The sequence below is a fragment of the Nasonia vitripennis genome, assembly GCF_009193385.2.
Source record: "Nasonia vitripennis strain AsymCx chromosome 2 unlocalized genomic scaffold, Nvit_psr_1.1 chr2_random0008, whole genome shotgun sequence".
NCBI lineage: Eukaryota > Metazoa > Arthropoda > Insecta > Hymenoptera > Pteromalidae > Nasonia > Nasonia vitripennis.
In genome coordinates this window covers 823,931-844,295 of record NW_022279615.1, presented here as the reverse complement: position 1 = coordinate 844,295, position 20,365 = coordinate 823,931, and the positions used below count along the sequence as shown (strand labels likewise).

General features: G+C 35.9%; 2 protein-coding genes across 4 annotated transcripts in view; one reads left to right on the top strand and one right to left on the bottom strand.

The window, feature by feature from the left end:
* LOC100115891 (TATA box-binding protein-like protein 1) overlaps window positions 1-10,202 on the top strand; it is a 101,307-nt gene extending 91,105 nt beyond the window's left edge. For all 3 annotated transcript variants that reach the window (XM_031925277.2, XM_031925278.2, XM_031925279.2), the window contains 2 exons: window positions 9,488-9,582; window positions 9,639-10,202. In XM_031925277.2, the coding sequence (XP_031781137.1) occupies window positions 9,488-9,582; window positions 9,639-9,859 (316 nt within the window). In that variant the 3' untranslated portion in view covers window positions 9,860-10,202. The remainder of the gene's footprint in view (window positions 1-9,487; window positions 9,583-9,638) is intronic.
* The window catches only part of LOC100678236 (ankyrin repeat and zinc finger domain-containing protein 1), a 183,980-nt gene continuing 166,949 nt past the window's right edge, over window positions 3,335-20,365 (bottom strand). Inside the window, exon 7 of the mRNA XM_031925276.1 lies at window positions 3,335-4,454. Coding sequence (XP_031781136.1) covers window positions 4,423-4,454 — 32 coding nt within the window. The 3' untranslated portion in view covers window positions 3,335-4,422. The remainder of the gene's footprint in view (window positions 4,455-20,365) is intronic.

Below are 20,365 nucleotides of genomic sequence, written 5' to 3'. Positions count from 1 at the left end.
CTGCCGGATCGACTCTTTAATTATTCTTTGGAGTTGTTCCCTGGACAAGCGAAGCTCCGACGTGCCCGCTGCGTTTACAATAGCTGGTTCCGGGCGTACTATTCCCCCGTCTGTTTCCTTTTGCCCTAAGTTGTCTATCGGTAACACGGATGGGAGACCCACGAATTGCGTACTATCGGTGGCCGTGGGTAAACCGTAGTCCTGAGGCTTGGGACCGTCAGTGATTAGATCGTTATTGCCCCACACTATGTTTTTCATGCCGCACAAATTCGCGATATTTTGCTGACTTCTAGCATTTATCGCCAGGCGTTCGGGTGTTTCTAGTGGCTGTCCGATTGGTCCCCACGGGTTATCTACTTGCACGGACTGATCTAAGCGCAATTCCTCCAATCTACTCTCAAGATTTTTCATGTCGATCTGAGTAGATTGAGGGCCCTGCGGTAATCCCGCATATGATAATGCTGTTTGCCCTTATGTCGATTAATTCGCGGCTTTCTTCATCCGTCTGATTGGATTGTTCGGTTCTTCGCGGAATCGTGCTGCTATTTTCGAGTAGCTGATTTTGAGCCGTGCTCCAATTTCGCGTCATTCTTGTGCGGTGTATCTCGTTTTCTGAATCGCTTGACTCTAATACAGCGGAGCTTAACGTACGCGTTACTCCTCTTCGATAATTTGGCGACATTTTCTGGTGTATTTTAAATATCCGATTTGCCCGGCTTAATTGTTTTTGCGTATCTTGCGGATCGCTCTCTGCACCTGATGTTCTGTCCTTGCTGCGTGCGCCAAGTCGAAGCGCGCTCCTTGCCGCGCAAATTATTTTCGGGGGTGCCATAAACTAATTTTTTTTTCTTTGATTTATGGTGCGCGGACTTTACACTGTAGCTATTTTGGCGCTCGCGAAAATATGTATGGGTATTTCAATTCGTTCCCGGAAGCCAAGCTGCGTGGATATTTAATAAGAGGGACTTACAGAAAGCTGAGCACGACTGCGATGACCCTGTCCATGCTGGTTGCTGGTGACGCTGCTGGGGCTGGCTGGTTACTCGCGCGTGTCGGCGGCTGGTCCGCACCGACAACTGTACTGCGCGTGGAGGATTGTGCTGGCTGCGGTTGTCTGCTCGTAGCGACGGCCGCTGAACTGCTAGGCTCGTCGGTGGCTGGTCCGCGCCGACGAGTATTGCTGCTTGTGCGTTGACCTAGATGGGCTTCGTTGGTCCAGATGGACTTTGAGGACCGAAGATCGACTTTGTGGGCCCAGGTGGACTTTGTGGATTTCTTGAGACTTGCTTTGCAGTCGAGGCCTTCCTTGTTTAATCGGCCGACTGCTTTTTCGATGCTTTGCGTTATCTTTTGTACCTCCGACGGTTGTCGAGAGCCTCGGCGACCTCGTAGATTTTGTCGGCTAAATTCTCTGTTTCCTTGACTTTTCGCTGTTGTATTCTGCGGTGTCTATCTTGTTGCCACGTGCTGCTTTCCTCCAATTTCTTTAGAAATTATCTGAGTAATTTTCAGACGGCTGTGGTGGAAAGTTGCCGTAAACTCAGCTGCTGTCTTGGCTGCTGCTGAGCCCCACGTAGGGATGCCAGATGTCACGGAATGGGTGGATGCTCCCAGAAAGCACATGGAGGCGCAGAAAAGAATAAGTCAGAGGTGGAGAACGAGCTAGTGTATTAGTCCCAAAAAGGGAGCTCCATCCAGTTTGGTGGTCGCCGGTGATCTGCCCGCTCTATCGTCGACGGCGAGCGGTCGCACGGGTGGAGATGCATACCTTGCATTTCTGCACGCGCGAGCTCTCAGGTGGCGGCTTACCTCGCTGGCGATGCACCTGCATCATCGGTGGTACCACCGGATGTGCCGACGGAGAGCCTGGTGCTCGTCCGTGACAATATAACAGGCATGTATCTATATAAGTTTAACATGCGCAGCCTTTCGAACGTTTAGTCTACTTTTGATACTGCAGTACTTAGAGGAAAATATAATAAAAGAAAAAACTCAAAAATTTCATTGATTAAAATACTTTGATCTAACAATCTTACCGCTTCTGCAGATCAGAGCAAAATGAACACTAAAACAAATTTTTCACGATATTTATACATATTTTTGCGCATGCGCAGACGTCATTGATAAACAACAGGAGAGTATTTATATAAACTCAACATGCGCAGCCTTCCGAACGTTTAGTCTGCTTCTAATTCTGCAATAATTTGAGTAAATAACTATAAAAGTGTTCAGCGCATTTATTTATTAAAATGCTGCTACCGTTTAATAAAAATTCCTATTATTGTTTCCAGCGCATGCATTTATCAATATAATATAGGAAATATTAATATAATCTAATTTTTCGAATACTAAAAAAATATTAAAAGAATTCAAGCTATGCATGCCATCTAATTAGACCTACACATTTTTTAATTGTAAACGAAAGATATAGAAATTAACGTTGTTTCACTATATTTTTTTTATGTTTAAGTTGTCATCCGCACAGAAACATACAAAGCGGCAGACTTTACGCATTTCTTGAAAACTTTTTCAAAAAACAATTCGGAAAGTAAAAGATTGACATGATTAGATCAATAGAGAGCAACATATATGCACACGATAAAATAATGTTTAATTCATTGAGTTTCAGTAGTAATATGTTAATCAAAATTCCATGTGAAGTAAGAAAGCAGGTGTATATAACTACAGAATCGTTGCGTAGATTCGTTGTACATACGGTCGAGCGCTTGTGCCTCTTTCAGCGAACGATATCGTCAGCGATTTTTCGTCAATTTTAGTATGTTAGGTCTTATTTTTCATCGAGACGTATATATTGTAAGAGTATAATTATTGTCGAGATGCATATAGTGTAAATTACTTATTTTCTATTGAATATAACAAAAATTATCATAAATTTCAATGGCGATTTTACGCAAGCCTTTTAAACTATATTGATAAATTAATGGCACAGTATGTTATAACATAAAATTAGTACGATCGTACTTGCTTGTTTTTATATCCTGCTAGACTTTATTTTTTATCTTTACTACATGGTTTTATATATTTTGGGTATAACGTTTCTTAAAAAGGTAGCCTGGGCTAAATTTTATAATTCGGTTGAACATTGTGTATTAACTCGGCGAAACCAGGCCATCAACGGCGTGTAATGAATGCAAATCATAGATAATTAACATAGCTATTGTTTAGAAACATTAGAATCACTTTTCATGTATACAATGTCCTGTTCTATAGTGCTTTCTTTAGAAGTCGGTAGAGCCACATCCTTGTGGACATTTCGCATGTCTCTACATACCACTAGTAAAGCCATTGGTAGTTTTTATGCATTTATGACAAATTTTACAATATGCTTGTTGGAATAGGTAGTGGATCAATAAACAAATACTGTGAGGTTAATAGTTAATATAATATATTGAGAAAAGTCGGCAACAGTCTCGTGTGAAACACGTCCGCTCACATCGGATTCTTGTAGTGGAGAGAGCGAGAAAATAGAGTATACGGTATAAGTGCGCTTAGAGTATATAATTTGCGAGGCATGCGCAGTGCGTCCGTAAAGTAGCTCGAGCTTGTTGCTGGTCTCGCGGCTCCAGCTCGTCTCGCAGTTCGAGCTCGTCTTACAGTACGAAATCGTCGCGTACCATTTTAGACTTAGATTACGATCATATGAATTTACATATTACAACAGTGCTGCTATACTGTTGTCTAACCGAATTTAATAGCTTCACAGGTTACTCTTTAGTTGTTTCCAATATCATCATCTTTACTTAGACTCTTAGAAACTCTCAGAGACATCATTTTTATCATTATTTTTTATACGTCGATTTAGTATCGATAACACAGGAAGAGCAGTATACACAAGAGAAAAACTGAGAGTAAGAAACGAAAAAAATTAAAGTTTAAAAAGATGTAATTGAAACGCTAAGGGAGTTCCCGAGCACATGTGATTGGTCATCCATCGCAACGTCATCACTCGATGTCGCATTATCTAGCTGAATTCAAACCTAACTAACGCCATAGAACATTTCGCCCCATTAAAGATAGTAACAGCTGAACACAAGTGTTACCCGTGGTTCACTGCAGCTCTTCGTGATCTCGTAAAAGTAAGAAACAGGCGATTTCGCAAAACTCGACTTTTTTGGAATCTATACGTTTATAGACTAGCGAGGGATGCCGCTCACAGACAGGTGAAGAATGCCAGGCTGAATTTTTGTCATCTACGTCTGTCCTCCTCGACTGATCTTGGTGAGATTTGGAGGCAGCTCGGGAATCTCGTAATAACAAACTTTAAAGAATATACACCCCTCGCTTCTTCACTGATTATCTCAACAAAAACTTAACCTCTGTTTTAAATGACTTTTTCGCCCCGTTTGTTGAGGAATTTTTTCAAGTGCTCGATAGTCTCGACTTTTCGTTTGACTGAACGCTTCAACTTGAAGGGGACACAACACCTTTAAATCCTGAAAAAAAGAATTATGAGTAAAAATGACGAAATTAAAGTAAATCATTTTAAATTTTTCTTAGTGATATTTCGTATAAATATCTTTAATTTTACCGACAAAACCTTAATTATCTCTGCTGGCCCATTATGGCATTTTGTGCAATGTTTCGTAAGTAAAAATGATAAATTCTTTTGGGCTCAGATTCAAGGAGGATACTTTGTACACCTGCAGTTGTAGTATGAATGCAGGGATTTCGATTTGAATGCTTAGAAATGGTTTGGCGATGAAAATACTCAATTTTTTCTTTTTTTTCGCTTATTATGCCACCTTTTTGGGTATAAAACATTTTATAAACATTCAAATTAAAATCCCTGCATTCATACCAAAAATACAGGTGTACAAAGAGTTCTCCTGGAATTTGAGCCCAGAAGAACCATTTGTACACTTGGAATTCTACGGACAGTGAAAAAATTCACAAAACATTGCACCGAGTGCCACAATAGGCCAGCAGGAATACTTAAGATTTTAGCACAGTAAAGTTAAAGATATTTATACTAATCTCTAAAAAAGAACTTAACCAAAGTAAAAAGATTAGGCGAGTTTGATGTTTTGCGTATCATCATGCGTGTCAATAATTTTGTTTACAGTGAAATTACAGATTAAAAAACAACTAAGATCAATTTAAAAGAGTCAAGTTTACAATTATATTATTTTATTTATAATACGGCGAACAAAAAATCATTATGTTCAATTGAGGGCAGAGTCGAATGATTCGTAATTTAAACTTAAGTAATATCTCTAAAAAAAATTAACTTTTAAATAAGTAAAAGGTTAGGCGAGTTTGATGTATTCCGCAACTCAGATCAATCAACCAAAGTCAAGTTTATTATATTTAATCATAATGAAGCAACAAAATTTTGCTTGGTCAATAAAGGGCTTACTTAACTTAAAGTTAAGTTATATAATGATCAATTAGGAACAACTCTCAAGATACTTACTACGTAACTTGCCATGACCGTTTCATTTTGTTTATTGGTGAACAACTAACATTTTTTTATGTATTAGAACGTCAAAAAAATATCATAAATACAATGAAACGGTCATGGCAAGTTACGTAGTAAGTATCTTGAGAGTTGTTCCTAATTGATCATTATATAACTTAACTTTAAGTTAAGTAAGCCCTTTATTGACCAAGCAAAATTTTGTTGCTTCATTATGATTAAATATAATAAACTTGACTTTGGTTGATTGATCTGAGTTCTTTTTTATCTGTTATTTCGTTGCGGAATACATCAAACTCGCTCAACCTTTTACTTTTTAAAAAGTTAATTTTTTTTAGAGATTTCAGTACTTTTTAGTAATTTTTTTTAAGTATTTCATATTTCTCCTAAAAATAAAATATAAGCATCTTTAGCACCTTTCGACCATGGCTTATTTGTAACATTTTTTCACTATAAAATGAAATCACTGATCGTTCTGATACACTATCCTCGAATGATTTCTACACCAAGACACCAAAACCACAAAGCGCACCACCTAGACCTAGTCATCGGCCACCCTGTACACCTAGACACCGCCCTAGAATTATTTCTACACCTAGACACAAATAACCTTTTTACTTTGGTTAAGTTTTTTTTAGTGATTTCATGTCTTTTTGAGTGAACTTATTGAAGTACCTTAAATTTGTTCTAAAAATAAAATACACGATGATGGGGTTCAGGTAGTGCATACTGGGAGTTTTATTACGAGAATATCGGTATCTCTCGTGTATGGTCTCCAGGTGCCTGTGGTCGCCGATGACAGGGTCTTGGTGATACGCTTCATAGCTTTTGGTGTCTAGAATCAGTTTTTACACTTAGACAATAAAAACTACGGAGCGCACTACCTCAATCGCGTCATGTCGAATGCATGTACCTGGACAGTAAATATAACTAATTTGAACATTTTTGCACCAAGGAGTACCGCCGTGTGCACTGCCTGACTTCATTATAGATCAACCTAGACCGCATTCATGGCCGATATTGACACGCGGATACAAAAATCTACAGCGCGCAATATATTTCGACAGCCTAGTCATCGAAGACCCTTGGCACCTAGACACCGAACGTGGCCAGCTACCGCGTAAAGATATTTGCATGTATGCACGAAAAGTCACGAAATCTACTTCCTGGGCCCCGTCATCAGTGACCCCGAACAATCAGAAAGTTTGTGCAGCGACAGTGTAGCAGCTGTTCAAAAACATAACCTTAAATTCAAGCAGACAATGTAAACACATTTACTCCGCGCAGCTTATAGAAATCTGTGGGAAAGCGATACCCAACTGTATTACACATAATAGCTTGTGAAACGGCTTTTTTACAAATAGTCCGGGCGCTGGTGCCATCTGAGTGTAAATTTTGAGCTCCCCTCAGTAACTTGAAGCTTTTCTATGTTTTTTGGGATGCTGAATCGAAATTTGTTGGTTACGAAGCCCGAAACCCGTCAGTTTTTTGTTATAAAAAAATTACTGATTTGCAATTAACAAATACTTGCCATTTGAAATTGAAAAAAATTTAGTTACATTATTTATGTATTTTTGAATCGAAAGTGCTACTACAACTTTTTTCGTAAAACGCATACTTTTTGAGTTAAAAATCATTGAATTTTTAGATTTCACGAGAGTGAACGAGAAAAACAGCTCGAAAAAATGCGGCAAATCGTATTTTGTGAAAACTTTATTGATTAAACTTTATTGATCATAAAAAGTACGGTGTTCAACAAGGGGGGAGTAGCTTTTGCAGACTCGGGTGGCGTTGTGAGCACGAGTGGGAGTCGAGGGCGCCTACGTAGGCGCCCTCGACTCAAAACATCACCCTACTCGTGCTCAAAACATCACCCTCGCTAGAGAAAACCAATTTTCCCCCCTAATTGCACAATATACTATTAATGCTGCAGTCCCATCTTATCATATTACCTTCTTTGATTTATACGTCGTACTACATTCTGAGTGAGTCGACACCACTGGACATCAAGCTCTCTATAACACTGGCAAAAAATTATGCATGGCAATAAATTATTTCAGTTTTTGTTCGTTGCAAAAAAATCAACTGTAGACGCCACACAGTGGGATATTTTTAAAAATCTGTTTTAAAATTAGAGCTTGGACTAGGAATGAACTAGAAGATTAAAAAAATTTGTTTCGAAATAATACAAATCAGGCTAGAAACGTGCTAGCGGTATCTATGTGATTGATACCCTTCCCATATGAAATGCAGGAAAATGCTTTAATTTAAAAAAAGCAAAAAATAAAATGAAAATTTCAATTACATTAAGCTTAAGAGATTTTTATAAATCTTGAAACGACTTGAGTGATTATTTCCTGAGCTAAGAACCAAGGACTTGGCTGCGGTTGTTTCTTAGTGAACGGAGACGCTAAGCAGCTTTTTTCGCATAAGTTCTGCCTACCTCTGAAATACATTACTGTTTTATATCCGTCACACTACATCAATACTATTCAAGCAAAAAGCACGACAACATTTCTCTACTTCCGAGAACACATAATTATTCTCCTTACTCTGCAAAATATACCCGCACGCAAACAATAAGCGAGAATTTTTCCTGTCGCAGCTGACTTGCAATTTTTGCAAACCACCTTTTTCCTTTAAGTCTTCACGGATTTTTTCTCCTTGAAAGATGGCTTTGTAATGTCATCCATCGTTTATGTGTAGAGACTACGGGACCGGCACTATTCTGACCTGTCCTAGTGCAAAGCCAGACTTGTGGCACGTACACAAAAATACTGAAGTAATATAATATATTTGTTAAAACTAAATATTAATGTTAGGATAAGAAAAACATTATAATGACCTATTATGTCTTGAATCAAATTGAAAACAAAATAAAAACGAAATCTTCTTAGCAAAAGCTATAGTCATTTGACATTGTTTACCAATAGCTCTGGTAAACGGTACTTTTATATGAGTAAAACTCAATGAAACGAAGTATTAGCAGGAATAATAAGATCGTTTTTCAATATGTGTGTGTGTATACAGGGTGACCCAACTTAAATACTCACCGCATATAACTCGTCAGGGAGGGCTCCAATCGAAAAATAATAAAAACAAAAGTTATAGAATATCGAGGAAGAATTCGAATGATCGCCTTGGAGTTTACCTTGAATTTGATTTTCAAGGTCATTTGAAGGTCAACTTCGATTTTTTTCAATAGGAACCTTATTTTTTTTATCGCGGGAATTAAAAGAACGGAAAATTTCACGTGCAGAATAATTTTTTTTTTTTGGTTATGGCATCTTAAGGTCAAGCAGCCAGTCTCAAACCCCGCCAACGTAACTCCTACTAATTTTGCTTCCTTCCTAAAAAGCTTTGTAATAGTAATTTTTGAGTTTGTGTAAATACATGTAGGATGTGTGTTTTGATGCATTTTTAGTCCAAAAATAGTGCTTTCGGAAAATGTTTGTAAGGATGTATGTGTGTGTGCGTGAGTGTGTGTGTGTGTTTTTATTCAGTGGCGTAGGCAGAACAAGCTCTGCACAAGTGGCCCTCCGACACCGGAACCCCACAGGCACCATGTTAAACAATACTTCCGTAGGGCCCGTTAATTAGCCCGTTAATTCACTTCCAGTTCACTTCTGGTCTACTTCCGGTCAACTTCCGGTTTACCCCAACCCCTAAGAAAGGATAGTTTTGGGGATGAAGTGAACTTATAGCCCGAGACTACTAGACACATTTTAATATAATAAAGTTTGCGAAAAGGAGAATTGGACATAATATTTTTATTCAAGCATACATAGTATTATGCTGTTTAGCGCGCACATTTGCGTGCTTTGAGTTCGCCTGCTTTATTTGCTATTTGGCGCAAGCATTATTGTTGGTCAAGTAGCATTTACCAAGCACGTGTGAAAAGAAAATTTAATACGTCGTATGCTAACAAAGCTTGGAAAACAAAATGTTGAAGCAATTTTCTATTTCCAAATTAAGAAATGTGTGAAATAAATGTGAAATATTATAAATTATATGACATCAATTTATTGATAACTTCATATTTTATTACAGGTATGAACCAGAAATTCAACCTGGAGTAATTTATAAATTGAAAAACATGAAAGCTACTTTAAGGATATTTTCTACTGGCAGCATCACAGTCACAGGTACAAAAAAAAAGTTATGTTTTGATTTATCTCAATTAATTACAAAATGTTTTTAGCACCCAGTATCAATGCAGTTCAAGCCGCAATTGAACATATTTATCCTTTAGTATACGAATTTCGCAAAGAAAGATCAGTTGAAGAGCAATTTGCATTAGAAAACAAAAAAAGACGATTGGTTTTCACGATAAAAGAATCTGTTATTGGTGAAGATGAAGATAATGATAATTTCTCAGCTGAAGATGACAACAGTGAAAATAGCAATACCAGTTGGACTTAATTTTTTTTTTTTTAATATACAAGACTTGATTTTCAAGATACATTTATGCTTTAAAAATGATTTTAAAATAGAGACTATTTTCTGAACTAGAACTTCATTGCAAGGAATTATTTGCATTCGAAAAATTAGAAAAGTATATTTTTAAACTAAACTGATTGGATTAGAAACTAATTCATCGTTAACAGGAATGGACGATTTTGTGATATCGTTATTCTTTATTCTTTAAAGTAGATTAGACTTCTTATCAGATTAAGCCTTAAATTTCTGTGAAGCTCTGTTATTTACAGTTGTGAAATACCTTTAAATTTTAGATTAATTAATAGAAAGAAAAATGGTATTCATATTTAATGTAAGGGTTTTAATTTATTATTTCATTGTAAAATTAAAAAAGTTAAAACAAAGGAGGATGTCTATAGCAGCAAATGGTCTAACTTTACATAAATTGTATGAAATTTATTTTACCGCAACGAATTTTTACAATTTTGAATATTTAAAAAGTGGCCTTCTCGATCGCGTAGGAATTTTCATCATTTTTGCTACTGATTCTCGTTCTTTACTTTATTCTGCGGTCCTTCATTTTCTACACACCCGTAGGCATCCGTCTTCGTAAAACAATTGCGTTTAGTAGTTTAGTAATTCAGTAGTTAATCAAACAGAGTGTTAAATAAATCGTTAAATGCAATTTTAATATAGTTATACAAGATCAACAAATATAAATACTAGTATGCGAATAAATGTATTAAATTAATCTCTGAGCCTTGGATTGCAGTTAAAATTAGTTTTACAAAGCTAATAACATAATTATTGTTCTAAATTATTTTTTTCAACACCCGCATAAAATGGATCTTTTCTTATATCCTAAAGCAACGTAGACAATCGTATATTTCAAGCATGCATGAAAAAGTTTGAACTCAAGCAAGGAAAAACTGCTTGTTTTTTCCCTGCTTCATATTTTGTAATTTAGGTTGTAATTAAGTTTAAATCTGATTTCTAATCTAAAAGTTGGAGTCTCTTGCCAATGAAGATAAAATTAATAGAATAATTTTCACGCGCGTTCTTGACTAGAAATGCACGATCACCTGCCCAGCATACATATATAAAATATCCTTTCATGCCCTTATTGTTGAAAAGTATCTAACCCGAAAATAATAGTTCATTGTGAACTATAAGGGAAAATTTGATTATTCTGGGGGTGGGGGGGGGGGGGGTGATTGAGCACAGATAAAAATCGAGAATACTAAAGGCGCTAAGACGCACGAGTACTCAAATAATCATCTGAGTCTGAAGAAACCACTTCTATTATTCTTATACACCGTGTTTCTTTTAACTCGTCCGTGAGTAGGTGCTTTCTCGCGCACGGGAAACTAATACGAAACTGGGGACTTAGCATAATAAAATTATATTTTAATCGTTTTTAACAATTTTCAGCGTATGCTAAAAGATATTTAAAACGTCCATGTATAAAAAAGATCCTTTTATGCCCTCATTAGAACAAATACGTTGTATAGAGAAAAGCTTTTTCAGACTTGGATAAAGAACACCCTTGCCAAAAATAGCTTATTTTCTCTTTTTCTTGCACAACGCACTATTTTCTTTCCCTTTAAGGAACGCGCACATTTTATATCTTTCTAATACATGGCAAAGGTTTTTTTATGCACATTGCACACGTTAAAAAAATTATATATATATATATATATATATATATATATATATATATATATATATATATATATATATATATATATATATATATATGTGCGTATGTGTTTGTGTGTGCGTGTGTGTATACTTAAATAAACTGATCTTGTATAACCTTATTAACAATTTTCAGTTGGAATAGTTGTATTGAAAATTCGTAGCTTTTTTGTAGGTTCAGTTATAAAATAATACAGTTTTATATACTTTCATAGCACAGTATGGCTTAAATCCGTGTTGAAGTCACGCCTATCCGTGACCTAAGTAGTCCATTATTGCACCGTGTATATCGCACTGGCTACGCTCGTGCACTACCCTCACAGTACAATAATGGACTGCTTAGATCATGAATAGGCGTGACTTGACGGATTTAAGCAGCTGTGCTATAAAATTGTATACAATATTTGTAAACTAAGCAGCCTATTAGTGCACGGCGTGTTATCACCCTCGCTGCGCTCGGGCGCTAATACACGCCGTGCAAAAATCGACTACTTAGGTCACACGTATTATAATATACTATAAATAACATAATGACTAGTTTATTAATTGTTTTAGAGAATTTGTGTAGATTTTTGTAACCATATTTTCTTTTAAAGCTTTTTAATAATTCTAATGTAAGAATACAATTATATTACAATGTTACTAGTCGTGTTTATATTTATTACATTTGTACTATAGTTTTTACTTAAGGTCTCAACTATATAAATATATTAATATATTAATTTCTAGATATAGCTGCTTCTCCGTAAGGTAGACTACGTATTTTATATTTTTAACTGAAAATTATATGTGTACGCATATTTTTCAAAAATATCAAAAGTTACTTTTGTAAGATACGAATATAATGTTTAGCAAGTCATCTTGACCATCTCTTGAGTCTTGAGACCGGACCAAAATACAGCTGTAAACAAATTTTTGAAAAGACATACGGAGATTGAGTGACAATATTATTGGCCATGTCTATATTTATTAGCGTGTCATAAGAAAAGTTAATTAAGAGTAGCAGAACTTTTGAGAGTAAAGATATAATTAAGTGAGGTCAAATAAAATTATCAGGATGAAAATTGAACTAAAATAATTTGTTATTCTTTTAGTGCTTGCATAAAAAAGTTTTTTTTGTGTGCCAGATAAGCGAATAAATTATGTAGGATTTTGGACATAAGGAAAACTAGTATATAGTGCACCGAGGTCAAAAAGTGCATGCATGCACCAAGAAGAATAGAGGCTTTTAGGTCTTTGTCTTCGATTCACAATAAGCACTTGGTGAATATTATAAGTCAGATTCAAGACTCAGGCTTGCTCGCCTGCACTTGCAACTCGTGCGCCTGAATATCGTCGCCCTAGGTACACAATACACAATTTTGGGATACAAGCACGATTTCACGTTTCTTTTTTTTTACTTTTGTCTGTCAAGTAACTCCAAAGCAACTATTTTTTGACTAGCAAATAAGAAACAATGATGAACTAATTTGCCGAGCAGCAGGTATTTTCAGTTCGTTTGCCCTCTAAAACGATTTTAAATTACTTTAAGTATAATCATCAATAATGAACACGAAATTTGTTTCAATTATTTAAATGATCCACATAAGAATAAACTGAATAATGTGCTTAAAAAATCTTGTGAATAAAAACCAAATATGTACTCTTACTGTATTTTTTTCTATTTTTATAATAAAAATTATAACAAACAAATTTTCACCCACTTTTTTTCTTTTTTTTCAGAAATCGATTATGGAAGTAGTTATCTCTAAACGAGGTGTAGTGGGGGGAGGGGTGTAATAGGGGAACAGGTGCCCGCTTTTTGAAAAATTCGTAAATATGATTAAAACATGACTTATACATATATGCATCATATATAGAACTGAATACTTTGAGGTACCGTGTGAAAAAAGTCATCTTAATACCCCTTATAGGCACAAAAAACGCGGAAATCAATACATGCGTTACAAAAACTATGGTATGCACCAAAGGCAAACTTTTTGACCTTGTGTGGATATTGCAGTACTTGCCTGCGGTTCGTGAACGCCCTCGCCTTCGACTCGGGCTAACTTGCCCTCACTCATACTACAAACTTCACACTCGGCCTAAAAAAGCCCACTTTGGGCCCTTGGTACACAATATACTATTTTGTACTAAACTTTTACGTGTGCAGGGTATGTTAATAATTTAAATATTACTTTTTCCTTCCTTCCTAAAGAAGCTTTGTAATAGGAATTTTTGGAGTTTGTGTGAAAATATTTTGAAAGTGTGTTCTGATGCATTTTAAGTTGAAATAATATATTACATACTTGGTGCAGGAAAAGTGTTTTTTGGCGAAACAAGCAGTTTGCGGACCGAGCCGAAGGCAAGAGCTGAGAGGGTTCACTTTTAAGGTTCGCTAAAGGTTTGTTTTTAACGTTAAAGAAAAGTAAAATAGTGTTTTTGGAAAATGTCCGTATGGATGTATGTATGTTTGTGTGCGTATGTATACGCATGTATCTCAGCTTCTACTAAGTGGATTTTAAGCTACCAAGTCACATTTTCTTTATATTTACTGTAACATGGTTGTTCAGTTCATTTTTAGTCAGTTAAGTAGTATAGATGTAAGTTTGGGTATTTGAATTTCGCGCATGCGTCGAGACGCGCGCCGCCGGCCCTGCTCCTTCCAGGGCGAGCGAGTTGTGGCAACACCTTGTTGCCCCTGTGCCAAGCGTCTGGCTCCTCGAGACGTCGAGGCGCGCTTGGTGCGTGGTTGCGGACCATCTTCTCGTTCCCCAGGCCCGGCTTCCAGACCTCAAGGACCAGGAAGAAAGCAGCGGCGGAGTGCGGCGACGCCAGCTCAGCGTCTTTTTCAGAGGCAGCTTTCGTATTGCGACATTGCGGTAAGAGAGCTCTCTGCGTGCGTAAAAGGTACCTCGCGTCATGGCGTCTTCGCGTGCGTCTTTTTAGCTAAGTTTATTTTCTTCTAGAGTTACTTTCTGTTCTTTTACTTGTATAATTTCCTTTCCTTTAGTTAAATAAAGCTTACACTTGCTGCAGCTTTTCCCTCTAATCCGTGAGGGTTTTTACGCCACAGGAAGTGCATTTTTGTTGTACCGCGAAATCGTGAGTGTTCATTTACGAAATCCTTCACTGACTCAAACCGTTTCCTTGTCGGAACTCACTCTGAGTTCTTCTAATACTTACTTTTTTTAAGTTTGCGATAGCTTTAGGGAGACTCTGCGAGCATCATGGCTCTTACTGCCCTGAAAAAGCTGACAGCGTTGCAGACGGCACGTGAAGCCGAAATTGAGAGTATTCGCACACGCTTGCTAGCTAAGCAGCGTGATTCGCTTAACAAAATCATGATCCAGGCGCGACTTGATGCTGTCAAGTAGATTTGGGCTGAGAATAGGAAGACGCACTCTGAGATAGTCGTTAGGGACGATGCTAAGACAGATGCGTAAATTGCGGATCAGTGGTTCGAGCGAATTCAGGGTGTTTACGAAACGGCTCTTTACGAGATTTTAACACTGTGGCTTCCTTTGACAAGCCTGACGCTGATGATAGTATAGGGGAGTCGAGCTTAGATCCTCAGGTTGTTAAGGGGCTGTTGTCCCAAAGGCTTCGCAAATCCGCCACGGGGTATTTTGTATTTCCAAACTTCTAGAAAAACAGAAAGCCCGATCGAATTTTTCTTTCGGTAGAGCGATTCATTAAACTTAACACTATGGCGCTACACTCGGTTTTTCATTTGCAAACTTTATTCAAAAAGTTTTATGTAATAGCAAAATTGTTTTATTTATTTATTTATTTAACTCCAGAGTTACAAACATTTGCATCCGATACAGAGTTGATATTATTCACACAATAACACACTATAACGCCGCAAATCCTGCAGAGGAAAACAGTATTTCCTGTTCGCAGGTCCGGATAACAGTGATATCGAGAAAACATATAAATACTGGTTAGTTATTGCTTTACAGCAATAACCTCCAGTCATACTACATACAGTCCAGCCTCCATTCATACGTAGGAATAGCATAAATCCTTGTCGGACTTCCAGACGTAGATCATACCATCCTTTTCATTCACACTTAACCTAGGTTGGATTACAGGAGTCCCTGGACTCTATTCGCCCCAACTCTGATAACAGTATATAATATTAGTATTTACATAAAAAATTAACAATGACATATAATCCATTTAACAGTTGTATATAAAAAAATAAGTTATTAGTTGGTATTTTCTAAAGTGTTCGTAAATGATTCTATATTTTTGTCTTTTAAACCAGTAATGCTACGACGACATTAAATATCACATTAAATAAGATTATATTGCACTATTCTAAGATTCTATATTTTTGTGTTATAATTTGATGTTGTTTAACGGTAAAAACATTTGAAGATTAAAATTTCTACTTTGTATCATGGCACTTTTCACAGCTTTCACAATTTCACCAGTTCCAAACTAACATTTGTCTGCTGATTAGATGAGTCACATTTACAGTCTGACGTAAAAACAATATCATCTATGATTACTATGTCTTTGTAGGGTGATTGTAATTTAAGTGAGGACACTGAGTTCTTAAAAAGCTTTTTTCCTCGTATTCCTCTATCAAAATAGAAAAAAGCTTTGTTGAATCCTAGATAGTTGATATCGCCATACGTCATTCTGAGACTGGCTGATTCTGTGATTTTTAGGCTCGGTGCGGCCGTCGCTTCTCTACTCCTTGTTTTGTTGCTATTTTCTTCAGCCATTTCATCTATCATAGAGAAGACCGTTTCTATTGGTTTGTATTTTTCAGTATTTACGTTTTTGTTATCATCCCATTCATTTGCAGTTGCTTTTACGAAATTAATGAATTTTATATTTGCTTTATTTTTTGTAGTTTTGACCATGCAGGTATTTATTATTTCATTCGTTATGTTGTCTAAACTATCTGTAATATTCTGATAAGTTAAAATCATTTTTTTATAGTTGTAGTTGGAGATGCGTCAATGTTTACGTATTTTGTGAGAGTTACATTTGCCCTTAGCGCAAATGTAAGTTCTAATATCTAAGTAAACAGAATTTATTTCAATTTTTTGTCTATTACTTTTCATATCACTTCTGCGCTGCATTAAATCCTGTATTAATGAAGATATTACTCTCTGTTGCTCACCATGCTCCTGATTGGACATCTCTAAGAACCATGATTTAAGTTGCTTGCCGTCAATTGTAGTGGGGGTACTTATCTCACTCATTATTTCTCAACCAATCTTGTATTTTCTTGATGTTTGATTTTTTCCGTAAATCTATGATTTTGAGATTATTTAGTAGATTATTTTAGATGTTGATAGCTTTAATGTAGCTGGTTTTTGTACTAATAGTTTTAGCATACTTCGGTAGGATTATTAGCTTTTTCCTTGTTATGCTTGATGATTTTGTATACTGATCTTTGAGGCTATTGTAGTGGTACTGTAGGCTTTCGTAGGCGAAGAATTGTTGAAGGTTAAGTGGGTTAACACTTTGAAAGGTATTTTTGTTTATAATTCTTATGATTCTTTTTTGGACCGCTTGAAACAGTTGTAGGTTATTTTGATACGCACCACCCCACGCAACTATTCCATAGTTAATCAGGCTATGAAAGAATGCGTAGTAAATTATTCATAGAGTAGTTGTGTCCATGAATTTGGAGATTTTACTGAAGATAAAAACAAGGTATCTTGTCTTGTTTATAAGGTATTCAATATGTTTATCCCATCTCATGTTCGTGTCAAAAATTAAGCCTAGGTTAATTTTAAATTCAATTTTTTTCGGCACACTAACGCAGTAATTTCCAAAAGTCATGTATACTGTTTTTTGAAGTGTCAATTTATTTAGCCTGAGCCATGTAGAGATATCGTCGAGATGTTTGTTCATTTTTACTTCAACCTCGGACCAAGTTTTCCCAGTAGTTATTACTGCAGTGTCATCTGCATAAGAAATTATGGAGTTTTCTGGCATATTTATTAGCAAGTCATTTACGTAAAGTATAAATAGCAAAGGGCCAAGTATCGGACCTTGGGGGACGCCGGTATTTACATTTTTGAATTCGCTTGTATGCGAACCTATTCTTACTTTTTGCTTCCTATTGTTTAGGTAACTTGTAATAAGTTGGTGCCCCTTGCCTCTTATACCATATGCATAAAGCTTGTCTAGAAGTAGTATATGATTGACAGTGTCAAATGCCTTTGCTAGATCTAGAAATGTAATAGCTATCGGTGTACTTTGATCCAGGTTTTCATATATTATTTTTGAGATCGTGTTTAATGCATCCTTGGTTCCAATGTTTTTTCTAAATCCATATTGATTTTTACTTAATATTTTACTTTGACATATAAATTCTATTATTCTATTATGTATAATTTTTTCCAAGATTTTAGCAATGTTTGATATTAGTGATATAGGCCTATAGTTTCCCATTTCGTTTTTTTTTCCAGCTTTGTATATTGGTATCACTTCAGCTGCCTTCAATATATCAGGCCAGATTGCCATTTCGATACATTGATTGATTACGTGGGCAAGGGGATCTGCAATAATAGTAGCTATAGTTTTCAGTGCCTTTGCACTTATTTTATCAATACCACCTTTTTTAAGTTTCATGTAGTCTATTATTTTTATAACTTCAATTTCGCTGGTTGGCTTGATGTAGATTGTTTTTGGATTGCTTTTAGGTAATTCTAGTTTTTTATTTCTTGGTGTAGTTATTTTATTGCTCAATGTTTCTCCAAGTTTGCAGTAAAATTGGTTCATATTGTTGGCAATTTCGTTCTTGTCGGTTATTGTAGTATTGTTTTCAGTTTTTAGTTGACTGATAGTAGTATCTGTTTTATTTTTATTTTTGCTTATCTTGCTATTAATGCAGGCCCAGAGTTTTCTGGGATCATCACTATTTTTCTCAAATGTTTTTTTTTCATGTTCGATTTTCGCTTCTTTAATAACTTTATCTAGAGTTTTAACGAAATGTTTATAGTTTGCTTTTAGTTCTTCATTATTCGGATTTTGTTTGAGTTTGTTGTAAAGTAATTCTTTTGTATTACAGGAATTTAGAATCGCTTTTGTTATCCAGTCTTTCCTGGGGGTTTGTTTGGATTTCCGCAGATTTGGTTTTTTATATTTCGAACTCTCCACGCAACATTGGATTTCTTTTATCATTTCGTTTATATTCGCATTTGGATCATTTGTATTCTTAAATTTTGACCAATTTATTTGCCTAGCAGTGTTATATAGTTTTTTATAGTTGTAATAGTATATATCTCCTTCTGACTCTTTTTTATTCTGTTTTAATACTCCATTTTTTAATTCTAGGAAAAGTGGGTAGTGATCGGTAATGGGCGTCATGAGAGTTAGTGATTTTGTACGTAGAAAATCAGTTTTGACAAAGATATTATCAATGCAAGTTCCTTCATTTGTAGTTATGTTTGTAGGTCTGGTGGTGTTAGTAAAACCTGGGAGGAAACCTTTTTCCTGAAGGTTGTTCATGAATTCCATGCTTACATGATTATAGTCTTGAATATTTATGTTAAAATCACCAATTATAATATGGTTTTTTGCTTTTTTTTTATGTTCTAGATAAGTTTTTAGGTTCTGATTAAATTCTATGCTACTCAGTCCGTGTGATCTATATAAGGATGAGATCTCAAGTAGTTTATTATTATTTAGAGGGATAGTAGTGTTTAATATTTTAAGCTTACCTATAGCTATCATTTCGTTAGTATGTTTAACATTTTTATTTACATAGACCACAACACCATCATTTTTGTTGATGTCTCCGTGATTATAATAAAGTTCGTAATCTTTTATTCTATAATACTGATAGTGTGTTAGTTTCCATACCTCTGTACATACAATAACGTAAGGTTTTATTTTTAGACTTTTAAGAAAGATTTGTAATTTATCGAAATTGGCATTTAGGCTTCTAATGTTTAAATACAAAATTAGATCATTACTACTAGTCCTTTCCTTATTGAAAGACTCAATATCCATATATGTTCGCTCTTGTTCATTTAGGCTATTTTGTATTTCGTCGATTAAATTTATTTGTGCTTCCATTATTCAACTGATGAATTTGCTGTGTTCTTTGGAATAATGTGCTGACTGTTGTTTTCTTGCTGCGTATCAAAACGTAGATTTCCCTCTTTTTTTCCTGCCATTATCGATCTGTGGTATAGTAGTTTGTTTGTTTGTAGATCGTGTATTTGTTTACGTGCGCTTGTTTCGTCCCACGTCGGTAATACAGGTGCAATCGGGTAATCAATAGAGTTGATATATTTTTTTATCTTCTTTTTAAGAATTGTACACTTTATTCTATCTGTTGACAAATGATCCGTTGGTAGACTTGTTTTTTGGGACGACATCCCCTTAGGCTTCCGAAAATTAATTTACTCAAGTTCTCAGGTAAAGACGAGGATTGGGTTAGTATTAGCGATCTTTTCACTTCTCTGATGCATAGTCGTTGTGGAATTTCTGACGTCACGAAGCTGCAGTATCAAGTTATGCTTGACTGATGCGGCTACAGAGCTGATCAAGGACATGATGACAACCAATGCGAACTATGCGGGCACTTGGCAGGCACTTCAGCATCGTTATAGTAATCCTACGTTGATGATCAACGAACTGTTGACTTCATTTTTAGAAATTAAGCAGATGAGGCAGGAATCGGCTGCTGAAATGCGTGCGTTTGTAGATGAGGCCAAACGTATCGTTCGAGTATTGACGAATTTGAAACTTCCAGTTGAAGATTGGGATATATAGCTTGTTTTTTTTGCTGTCCGATCGCTTGGATCCGGAGTCACGGAAGCTGTGTGAAGCTGAGCTGAGTGAGAAGGA